Raw genomic sequence first — 10,868 nt, 5'->3', positions numbered from 1 at the left:
CGAGATGATCTACTGCCTTCTCGTCCTAAAACTCCTCCCTCGTATGTTGTGTTAATGACGCCTGAGCCCTCACTTCCACTGGTATTTAGGTAATTAATATTTTCCCAATGTGTTTCAAATAAGATTTTCGGATTAGTTTTAGATTCAGCAGATACTGTAATGTTATTTTAAGATTACATATTAGCAGATATGTTAGATTTTGCTAAAACATATGCTAAAGGTATCAATCATCTAATTAAACTACCACTCATCATATGTGCACAAAAAGTCTTGAATAACATTTACATAACTGCTTTGATTCATCCAGAATTTAGCATAAACCACTTTAACAATTCTTTTAGAATAAATTCACCGTAAGTGGGACCGATGTTTTGTAGACACTAATTCGATAGGTTTACAATATCTGTCGAATGACTTAGACCATTTTTGGTCAACATGTTCGGACTAATCTAAAGATAAGTTTTACATAACTTGTCACTAGTTATCCTAAAATGCACCCTGTGTGGTGGTCATAGAAGGGAGAGAAGTTCACCCACCTAATTGTGCGCCAGAGAACGGTGAAAGACAAAGAGGGAGGTCAATATGATTCGTTTATAGATAGCCGGCTGGTTAACGGATCCTTGAGACTCCGGTGACGGATATCTCTAACAGCAGTAGATAGAGCCGCCAACATACTCACGACTCTCTCGGCTATCTGATGCTGAAAGTGCTGAGCAATTCTTGGGCTATAGTGTCACTGAAGCTGTGTGGTGTTCGATGTAATATGTGTCGTGGAGAAGAACAAGCAGTGATGTGGGAAAATACAAGGTCGCATTCCCAGGGGATGCCAGCATCTCCGTTTGTGTCTCCGTCCCTATTCTCGCAATGCACCCTTTCTGACAACTCTCGGGTCACTGTGACCCAAGTGTAAGTCCACAAAATATCACAATGCAATGAAAAACGAATGCCGAAACCAAGTATTACAATAATCTATCGCTTGTTTTGTTTCCGCCAAATCGTAGTATTTCGCTTGCTATCATCGCCGCACCGCCAGTGTATAAATGTCCTCAAATTTCATAGTCTATGCAAAAAAATATAACTCGATAGTACTTCCAATAGTGGACTAATATGCGCTACCATCTTCACTTTTCCTAGGGACAAAGCTGCATGGGAAAGGTTTGGGGTGCCTATCACAAGAGACCCAAACATCAATACGGCATCTAGGATTAATTACTGACCTTGCAACTCACCACGTCACCCCTTCTGCCCAATCTGGAGCTGGCTCGGTTGGCTCTCCAGAGGTATCTTTCGCTCGCTCGATAGTAAAAGTTGCGAGAATGTGCGCCATTGCTATCCAAATTGACGCTTGCGCAAAGTGCCTTCCGGGACAAACGCGGCGTCCGAAGCCGAACACAAATTCGCATGTATCGTTCGTAAGCTGTCCGTCGGAGTCGAAGAATCGACTGGGATCAAAGGTATCCGGGTCGGGGTACTTATCCTTGTCTTGAGCCATAGCCCTAATCTTTGATTGGCACGGTTAATGTGTGATTCCCGATACTGGGACGCACCAAATATTGGGAATGATGACGGCTCCTGCATGCAGTTATTAGAAGATATATCTATACAATAATACTCAAAGAATTACCCTTGGGAATACGATAGCCTTCATACACATCCTCGTCATTTGCAGCATGCGGTATTCCTATGAGCTAACTCAACCCAACGCTGAAAGAGCTAGAAACAAGATGTGGTGTGGTACACGTACCAAGAGGGGCAACAGGCCTCCACCTTAGTGTTTCCCGCAATAGAGCTTCGAGGTAAGGCAACGCCGGCTTGTCGTTGTAGCTGGGAAGGTTGTCTGTCCCTACAACCATGTCTATCTCTTCTTGAGCTAGTGTTTGGATATTGGGGTGAAGAACCATGGCGAGAATGAAGATAATCAATGTAGAACCTGTCTAAACACCGTACGACTCGGTCAGTGACAAGGAAGCAAGCGGTTTACTTGTACCAACCGTCTCTTCTCCAGCTTTCGATGGAGACCTTAGTCAGTTTGGACACATGATATTGACTTTGCAGTGTACTGACCAGAGTATGCCGTACCACAAGCATGTTTGATGACTTGCTCAACGTTGTCCAACTTGGAATCATCTTGAAATTTAGATAGCGCTTCGGATATCACACAAGGCCTTGCTTCTCCAGTAGCCTGAAGGTAGGTATGATGAAGTTCAACTTCGAAGGTGACAGCTAGTATGATGTCATGAAGCTACTCACTGTTCGTTTTTGTAGTATGTCATAAGGCGTCTCGATCATCTCGTCCATAGCTCGAACAAATTTTGCAGCGTTCATATAGCGTCCGACTGGAAACCACGTAGGCACATATTTCACTGGTGGTGGATGTGCCATTAAAACTTCATTGAGTTAACTTTACGACGGAAGTGTGTGACAGCTTACGCATAGGAAACACGGTAAGAAGGGAAATCATCCCTAGGGAGCCAAGATGGACTTTGAGATCTTTTCCTTCAACCACGGTGCAGAACGCTTTGTCGTCTTTGGGATCTGCGGGAAGGTCGTGGTCATACATAGCTCCCATGATGGTGGCAGCTGAGAATCTAGATTTTACTCGTGTGAGCCAAAACCAAAACGGATTCACAAAGGTTTATGAACGGACGTGCGAATATGTCCCCACCACGATGATGGGGTATCATGCAAATTTTGCAGCAGAGTCGCTGCGCAACGGAGTTGTGTGTGCCGGTAGACAACGAGAGCTTCTGGGCGTAATGTTTGCTGGAGAACACGTCGATGTGCTCGCCATAAGTCGTCATGATTCAAGCTGACGGTATCGGAAATTAACCCATACCTGCGGCATTACTGTTCAGAATCTCTTGGAATTCATAGGTAGAAATAATCGACACACTCACGATTCAAACAGATGCGACATGTCCATCCTGTTTGAGTAGTTTCGCGAGCGTTTATCCATCAGGTCCTCCGCCACTTTCTCCGAGTTGACGATCACAAATTCTCTGCCTAGCATGCTGCAGTAAACGATATCCCCTGATGAGATGATGAGCTGAGTTGAATGCCAATTCAGAGCCAGGGTACGATACCGTATACGCGCTTCCACTCCGTGAATGTGAGCCTCGGACATGTGGAATTAACTTGGTGAACATTGCCTAGAAGTGGGAGCGGATCCGGCCCTGGCGGAAAGCCTTTCTCCCGCAGCCTGCGGCGAGTGCGGAGTGCGATGGTAAGCACCACTGCTAGAATAGCAACTGCAGCTGAGATTGCGAAATTCATGCATCATGGTAGAGCCTATGGCAGCGTGGGGTTAGACTGAGCGTGATTAGAGGGCTTATATATACCGTACGAAGGATATCGAACCCTCGTTAAGTACATAGCATTTTCCCGCCCAAGAAAGATGCCGGTGTCCTGTGAATTGTGCATCGATGAATCAGCGGAACAATTTTATAAGCAAAAGAGCAGTAGTGTCGACCAACGTCGGCTAGACTAAGATCCATCGAGGTGCACAGCGCGGTCATATAAGCAATGGAGTCTGAACGAATGAAATTTTGGGGCATGCAGCACAGATATCGCTTGGTTGGTGGGACGTGTTAAAGCACTAGGACTATACAATATTCGTAACTTACCTGCCCGTACTAAGCCTTCACCCGGAGTATAAGGAAGGCGATTAGCCTTAGCCTGAAAACCCCTATGAACCTAGTCCGAAAACCGAGCACTAGCAACTTGAGGTCATCGCCGCCGCCGCTCCGCACGCAAAGTTACTAACATAAGCTAACAAGCTGTTAATTCGAACTCCATCATCCGCACTTCATATCTCGCGACTCGGGAGCTAGAGATCAAGGACGCTCATAATGAGTCAGTCTCAAGTCCGGTCAGTCCTCAATGAAAGGCTCCAAAGATATGACTCACTCACTGGACATCGTGACAGGTTTCCACACACAAGAACACGTGAAAGGGAATTTGGCCCCCATCCCGGTGACCAACGAAACCGCCGATACATACTACAAATCGCTTCTTAGCGTCCAACTGTCGCCAGTCCACACGGAATCCTGCCTCACTCGGCACAGCACAGTAAAAACATGCAATGATCTGAGCTGGTGAGTAATACGTGTGCGAGTTATATGATACAGTAACCTCCTCTACGCACGAAATAGAGAGCGGACGAGAAAAGGATGTATGCGAGATACGTTAACAACGTTTGCTTTGTGAAAAGAGAAAGAAAAGGAAGTACTGTGCGAGGAATTCTATAGCTGAGAACTGACCGAATGAAATGCCTAAGTATGCGTGCTGTACGAAAGCAAGAGTGACACCGCAACATCTACCACCACCGCCGCTCCTTCTCGAGGCCGGACACCCGAGCCCGCCTTCTAAATAATCCATTGCATAAGATACTCACTTCACTTCCTCCCCACAACCAGAGCCAGAGCCAGAGCCGGAGCCGGAGCCGGAGCCAGAGAGACAATCAACACTCAATCCTTCAACGTCTCCTTGATCCTCTCCGCCAGCTCAGTGCCCTTAAACACCTCCTCGAGCACCTCGCGCACCTCCTCGACATACACGAACCGGATCCCCTCCTTCACACTCGCCGGCACATTCTCCTCTATATCCGCCCGATTCGCAGCGGGCGCGAGCAGCGTCTTGATCCCCGCACGGTGCGCAGCCAGAATCTTCTCCTTGAGCCCGCCGACGGGGAGCACCTGGCCCACGAGCGAGATCTCGCCCGTCATCGCTATTCAACCGCGCCAAGTCTCAGCCCACCGAATACACAGCAAAGACCACAAACTGGGAAAAAAACGCACCAATGTCCGGATGCACCCGCGTCCTCGTAAACAAACTCACAAACGCGCTCAACAGCGCCGTCCCCGCGCTCGGGCCCTCCTTCCCAATCGACCCCTCGGGCATATGCACATGGATATCGCGCTCCCCGATAAACGCCTCCTCGCGCGTCTTCGTGATCCCCAGCTCGTACCCGTGCGCCTTCACCCACGACAGCGCAATCTGCGCGCTCTCCCGGATCACCTCGCCCAGCTTCCCCGTCAGCTGCAGGTTGCCTTTGCCGGGCATCGCCTGCGCACACACACAAACGATATTCGCATTAGCACGGGAGGGAAAAGCAAACGGTCCAGGATGGAGCAACGCACCGTAGCCTCAATAGGCATAACAGCCCCGCTCCCATTCCCGAGGAACCCAAGACCAGTAGACACACCCGGCGGCGGCGCACGCGTGTACATCCTGTCGCGGTAATACAGCGGCGGACCGACGTAGTCCTTGAGCGTCTCGGGCGTGACGCGGACGTGCACGTCCGGCGGGAGCTTCAGCGGCTGGCGCTCCTGCGTCGTCACCGCCTTGCGATCGCCCTCTTCTCCGCTTTCGCCTGAGCTAGACCCATCTTCCTGCGTTGCGGCACCTTCCGAGGGCGTGGACGTCGATGATTCGGCTGACGCGGTCTCAGAGGGAGTCGAGGTCGAAGACTCCGGAGCGGCGTTGGGCTCGTTCGCGGGCGGCTCCTGGCTCTCGACTGTGCCCGTAGCACCCTCCTCAGTCTTGGCAGTCGCCGAAGTCACCGCGTGCGCAGGCGCAGACGGCTCAGGGAGCGTCTCCTCGCCGATATCATCAACAAGCTTAAGCGCAGCCTTGCGGTAAATCTACCCATCAGCGCATCAGCGCACCGCTACCAAGCCATTAAACAATGTCAAAAACACACCTTCTCAATCTGCTTCTTGAGCCCCCGCACCCCGCTCTCGCGACAATACCACTTGATAAGCACATCAACCGCCTCCCTGTCGATCTCCACATCCGCGTCCTTGAGACCGGACGCCTCCTTGGCCTGCGGCGCGAGATAGCGCTGCGCGATGGCCACCTTCTCCTCTGACACGTATCCAGACACCTCGAGAACCTCCATCCGGTCCAAAAGCGGCGCAGGAATCGTGTCGAGGTTGTTAGCCGTGCAGACGAACAAAACGCGCGAGAGGTCAACGGGAACGTCCATACTACCCAATCACCACCCGTCAGTCCACGGGCAGTTATAAAACCACAACCAAAAAGAGAAACGCACTAATGATCCAAAAACGCGCTATTCTGCTCCGGATCAAGCATCTCCAGCAGCGCACTCGCCGGATCCCCATTATGCCCCCGCCCGATCTTATCCACCTCGTCAATGAGCACAAGCGGGTTCTCCGTGCCCACGCGCTTGAGCGCCTGAATAATCTTGCCCGGCAGCGCACCGACATACGTCCGCCGGTGGCCCTTGATCTCCGCCACGTCCGTCAGCCCGCCCACACTGAACCTGAAAAACTGCCGCCCGAGCGCCCGCGCGATCGACTTGCCAATAGACGTCTTGCCGACGCCCGGCGGGCCCGAGAGCAGAATGATCTTGCCCTGCACACTGCCGCGCAGCTTGCCGACCGCCAAAAACTCGAGAATGCGCTCCTTGACGTCCTTGAGCCCATAGTGGTCCGCATCGAGCACACCCTGCGCGTGCCGCAGACTAAAGTTCTCCGGCGAATGCGTGCCCCACGGGATCTGCGTGAGCCAGTCCAGATAATTCCTCGTCACGTTCGCCTCGCTCGCCGCCGGCTCCAGATGCGCGAGCTTCCCCAGCTCCTCGTCGAACACCTTGCGCACGCCCTCGGGCATCTTCAGCGCCGCCGCGCGCTCGCGGAATTTCTCTAACAGCCTATCTTTCCCGTCCGTCTCCATCCCGAGCTCGCGCTTGATGCCCTTGAGCTGCTCCATAAGGTAATACTCGCGCTGCCGCTTCGCGATCTTGCTGTCCACGTCGCGCGCGAGCTTGCTCTGCAGCTGCGCATTGATCAGCTCCTTCTTGAGCACAAGCAGCGCGCGGCGCAGCCGCTCCTCGACCTGCGTCGCCTCGAGCACCTCCTGCAGCTCCTGCACGCCGCCGCTCGACACCGCGGCGGCAAAGTCCGCGAGCCTGTCGGGCTCGTCGAACACGTTCGCGGCGGACTGGTGGATCGAGAAGTTGGTGATCTGGTCGCGGAAGAGCGGGTTCAGCTGCGCGATGTCCTTGAACACGGACACGAGCTCGGACATGAACGCGCGGATGTACTGGTCGTCCTTGTTGTACGGCGCCGTCGGCAGGTTCTCGACGGCCACGACGCTCACGGCGTGCGAGTGCAAAAAGGACGTTTGCGGGGGACCTGTTGATAATCATCTTAGTCAGAAGTGTGCGGGCGGGCGGCGATAAGGGTGACGTACCAGGCGGAACTTTGGACTCGGGCTCGGACGGAGGAGGCGTCGGCGGGGGCGTGACAGTCTGAGGCTCACTCGCCTCGTCAATCTTGGCCATCGCCGGGCCTTCGCCGCCAGGCTTGATGAGCTCCGTAATCCGAATCCTCCTGTGCGGGTACAACACAGCCGTCAGGCCTTCCTCCTCCTCTGCACCAGGGGCACCGGAAGCCGCGTTACCAGAACCAGAAGCGGAGCCCGCAGCGGAGCCCGAGCCTGCCGAAAAGACCGATGTGATTTGCGCGAAGACGCCGACGGGGTGGACGGCGTCGAGGTCGGTGATGACGTCCGCGTCTGTGTGCTCGTCCTTGAGGAGGAAGGCGCCGAGGTAGGGCTGGCCGCGCTTCATGGCGTCCTTGATGGCGCGGACGACGGCGGGGTTGCGCACGACGACGGCTTTGTAGAAGCCGGGGAAGAGCGGGCGGCGGGCGATGGGGAGGGCGAGGACCTGGGGGTAGATTTCGGGGACGGACTGCTTCGCGATGGACGAGTTGGAGGGGGGCTGGGTGGGTGGAGGGGGGTCGGAAGGGTCGGAGGAACCGGGGGAGTCAGAGTCAGGAGGAGAGCCAGGGGAGGATGGGGCAGAGGAAGCGGAGGAGGAAGAGGAGGACGGAGCGGAGGGTGGTGTGCCGTCTTCCTGGCCGTCTACGGGGACACGTTTGTCGTCGGACGGGTGGTCGCCGTCGTGGTCGTCTTCGTTCTCCCCGTCATGTTCGCGGTCGGAAGACTTGTTCGTCCAGCGGGGGGAGTGGACGAGGCTGGATGGTCGTGCGCGTGCGGCGAGTGACGTCGACAGCAGCCGTGCGCCGACAGCTGGGGTGGTCCGTGCAGTGACAGCGGCGAATCTGCGCGTTGTGTGTAGGGCGGTGAGGCCGCGGAGAGCAGCAGCCCACGCCATCCCTTTAGTTGCAGTCAAAGTCTGAAGCCAGCACAAGTTGGCCAACAACAACAACTCTCCGAAAACTAAGAAATGGGTAAGTGCAGAGTGTGACTAATCCCGGAAAATAAGCCGCGTCATTTGTCTCTCTTATTGGCCAATTAGCCCCTATCCTTGCCGCATGCGACGCGCCAGCCCTAAACCCGGCCTTCACTCTCCCGCTAACTTTACCACGGAGGTATAAGCAAGAAACAATCCATGCTCAAACCATACTTCATCGTCAGCTCACAGCTTCAGCGCCAGCACTAATGAGTGGCCGCCGCCGCTCAACATCTCGGGGACCTAGCCGCACAGCATCGGCTAACTTATACCACGAGCCTAGACCTGTCTTTACAACATAAAAGAAAGAACCACAGCAGTGTCTTGAGAATTGATTACAATCTATACAGCATCTTGGTGATTTTCCATTACTCAGCCCCACACGTCTGCGATGGTCGACGTCCTTTTAGCGATTATTCGCTTCACCCTCCTGCCTCGCAATCTCCGGAGCCTTCAGCCAAGACACGACTTGTTTCGTATGCAATCCCCACCCTCTACTCGAGAATACCTTCGACCTTTATCTTCTTCCCGCCCGCCAACCTCCTATCACAAGACACGCCTTATTCTCATCCTAAGCGCCCAAGTTCCCACTGATCATGATAGAAGTCAGCCGGGAACGTTCTCGGGACCCACCCCCAGATCAGGCCCGCCTCGTGCTTCCCGTCTACCATAGTATACAGGATGGCGATGCACATTGCGTCTCCCGCGAAACGCCCAAGGTCGTCCTTGTATTCCGCGATTCCTATATTACCCATGCGCCCTCTTGCGTATATCCGCTGTCTTTGACCGCTGGCGCACCTGCAGGACTCGGTTCTGATTACATTCAAGGAGGCTCACGATACAAATAATGATCTGGCAGCCCTCCTTCATCAACTGCGTCATCGCCTCTCTCCCGCTCGCGAGCGCGCTCTGGGGACTCTTCCTCCTCCTCTCGATCGCGTCGACGTACTACCTCCTCGCGCGCCGGCGCGAGACCGCGCACGGCGGGCTGCAAAGCACGAAAACAGAAAAGAGGCTGGGGCTGCTGCTGTTCGCGTCCGGGTGGATATTCACGTTTGCGACCGCGGTGAGTTCTCCCTGTTCCAAAGGCGCGAGCGATGAGCTGAGCGGATGATCACGATGATGCATAGCACTGGATTATGACGGTATACATCTTCTTTCACGCGTTTGCGATCTACGAGGGCGGCCGGGAGCCACAATACTATTATACGTACGCGGGACAGCACGCCGAGGCCGTTCAGACCGCGTTTCTGATCGCCACGCTGATCACTGTCGACATCGTCTTGGTACGCTTTATGCTCGACATTTTTCAACCCGCAGCGCTTCTGACCGATCCTCCCAGATATACAGACTATGGATGGTCTGGAATCGACACATCATGGTCGTCGTTCTCCCCATACTCTCCCTCGTTGGTCTCTTAGGTTAGTTCGTCTTCGTCGCCGCAATCCCCGTCCGTCGTTCGTGCTCAACCCGACTCGCGCAGTCGGCGGTACATTCCAAGTCTACAGTTTCGCAGCCGCAAACGTCAAGGGCGGCGCGAACGACCCGAACCTCGCGCGGTGGATCTTGGCGAACTGTTCTTTCATCCTGACGTGAGTTCTCCCCCACCAAAGTCCTACTCTTTTTCATTGGAAAGGCACTGAACAGAGGTTGGGTCCTAGTACCAACGTCTATTGTACAAGTCGGTTTCTCTCTCCTATGCATCTATTCAAGACAAAATCTCATGCGTAGTTGCACGGTTCACAAGCTATGATAGTGTGGCGCGTATGGCGCACTAAAAGGGACACGGTTCAAGCTGGCAGCATCGGCGAGAACGTACGCGCTCGATTCTCTCTCCCTCTCTCTTCTCACTTTCACATACCTAACCTAACCATCCCCTTCTTCCCCTCTCGCGATCTAGTCCCTCTACGCACTGCACGTATTCATCGAAAGCGCAGCCCTCTACGCGTACGTCTTCTGCCCTCACATCGCACCGCACCGCACCACACCACTAATCCCAACCCCATCCTCAGACTATGGACCATCTTCTACTTCATCGTCTACGCAGCCGGGTCGAACCTCTCCGCGCCGGGCACAGACTGCCACGCGGTCGTCGCGGGCGTCTCGTTCATGCTCAACAACGCGCGCGTCGGGTTCGCGAACGCGCGGAGCGAGGAGCGCGAGGGCGAGCGCTGGGGGCACGGGCACGAGCGGGGGTGGGAGCCTGGGAGCGCGCAGGGGTTTGGGTTGACGGCGATTTCGGCGGGTACGGTGGGCGGGGGCAGTAGTGTGTAGGTGTTGAGGAAATATTTCTGGATTAATGCGTGTGTTTGTCGGGGGATGCGTTGGCGAGAGGTTGAATGTACTCTAGAACTGTACGCTGATCGTAAATCGTTAAGCGCCGGCACTGCCACTTCGGCATGTTCCGCGTGTACAGCCCGTGGATTAACATCCCGTTCAACGACAGAATCAACGTGGTCACCGAGCTTCGCCGTTCTTTTGTCCCATCTCAGTCTCAAAGCTCCTCCGTTGTATAGCGAAGCCTCCCTTCGTGAGGCGCGAAGCCTCTGTCTGAGCACGTGTCAAGGTCTGCTAGGAGAGTACCCGCGATAGGACATCTCTTACAATCAGCAATAGCGCCTATCATGGGACATCATATACGCATTGT

At 54.2% G+C, this 10,868-nt stretch overlaps 3 protein-coding genes across 3 annotated transcripts in view; 1 reads left to right on the top strand and 2 right to left on the bottom strand.

Moving 5' to 3' along the window:
• Positions 1 to 3,273, bottom strand: part of CONPUDRAFT_120434 (cytochrome P450) — a gene marked incomplete at both ends in the record, with an annotated part of 6,924 nt that extends 3,651 nt beyond the window's left edge. The window contains 6 exons of the mRNA XM_007767987.1: positions 2,083 to 2,182; positions 2,251 to 2,363; positions 2,431 to 2,588; positions 2,648 to 2,836; positions 2,916 to 3,030; positions 3,084 to 3,273. Coding sequence (XP_007766177.1) covers positions 2,083 to 2,182; positions 2,251 to 2,363; positions 2,431 to 2,588; positions 2,648 to 2,836; positions 2,916 to 3,030; positions 3,084 to 3,273 — 865 coding nt within the window. The remainder of the gene's footprint in view (positions 1 to 2,082; positions 2,183 to 2,250; positions 2,364 to 2,430; positions 2,589 to 2,647; positions 2,837 to 2,915; positions 3,031 to 3,083) is intronic.
• Positions 3,274 to 4,071: 798 nt separating this feature from the next.
• Positions 4,072 to 8,217, bottom strand: CONPUDRAFT_120433 (ATP-dependent protease La). The gene is made up of 6 exons (XM_007767986.1): positions 7,216 to 8,217; positions 6,053 to 7,157; positions 5,702 to 5,987; positions 5,139 to 5,642; positions 4,797 to 5,064; positions 4,072 to 4,726 (listed from the first exon to the last, which is right to left on the bottom strand). The coding sequence occupies exons 1-6, from the start codon at positions 8,141 to 8,143 to the stop codon at positions 4,467 to 4,469; spliced, it is 3,351 nt and encodes a 1,116-aa protein (XP_007766176.1). The 5' UTR covers positions 8,144 to 8,217; the 3' UTR covers positions 4,072 to 4,466.
• A 1,134-nt stretch (positions 8,218 to 9,351) lies between these two features.
• On the top strand, positions 9,352 to 10,015 carry CONPUDRAFT_26322 (uncharacterized protein; the record flags this gene model as incomplete). Its single annotated transcript, XM_007767031.1, has 5 exons — positions 9,352 to 9,507; positions 9,564 to 9,642; positions 9,705 to 9,813; positions 9,883 to 9,902; positions 9,969 to 10,015. Coding segments are annotated over 5 exons (411 nt in total), but the record flags the coding sequence as incomplete, so codon positions are not given.
• Positions 10,016 to 10,868: the final 853 nt, after the last annotated feature.

The sequence above is a fragment of the Coniophora puteana genome (assembly GCF_000271625.1).
Source record: "Coniophora puteana RWD-64-598 SS2 unplaced genomic scaffold CONPUscaffold_3, whole genome shotgun sequence".
Taxonomy (NCBI): Eukaryota; Fungi; Basidiomycota; class Agaricomycetes; order Boletales; family Coniophoraceae; genus Coniophora; species Coniophora puteana.
This window is presented reverse-complemented; position numbering and strand designations above follow the sequence as displayed.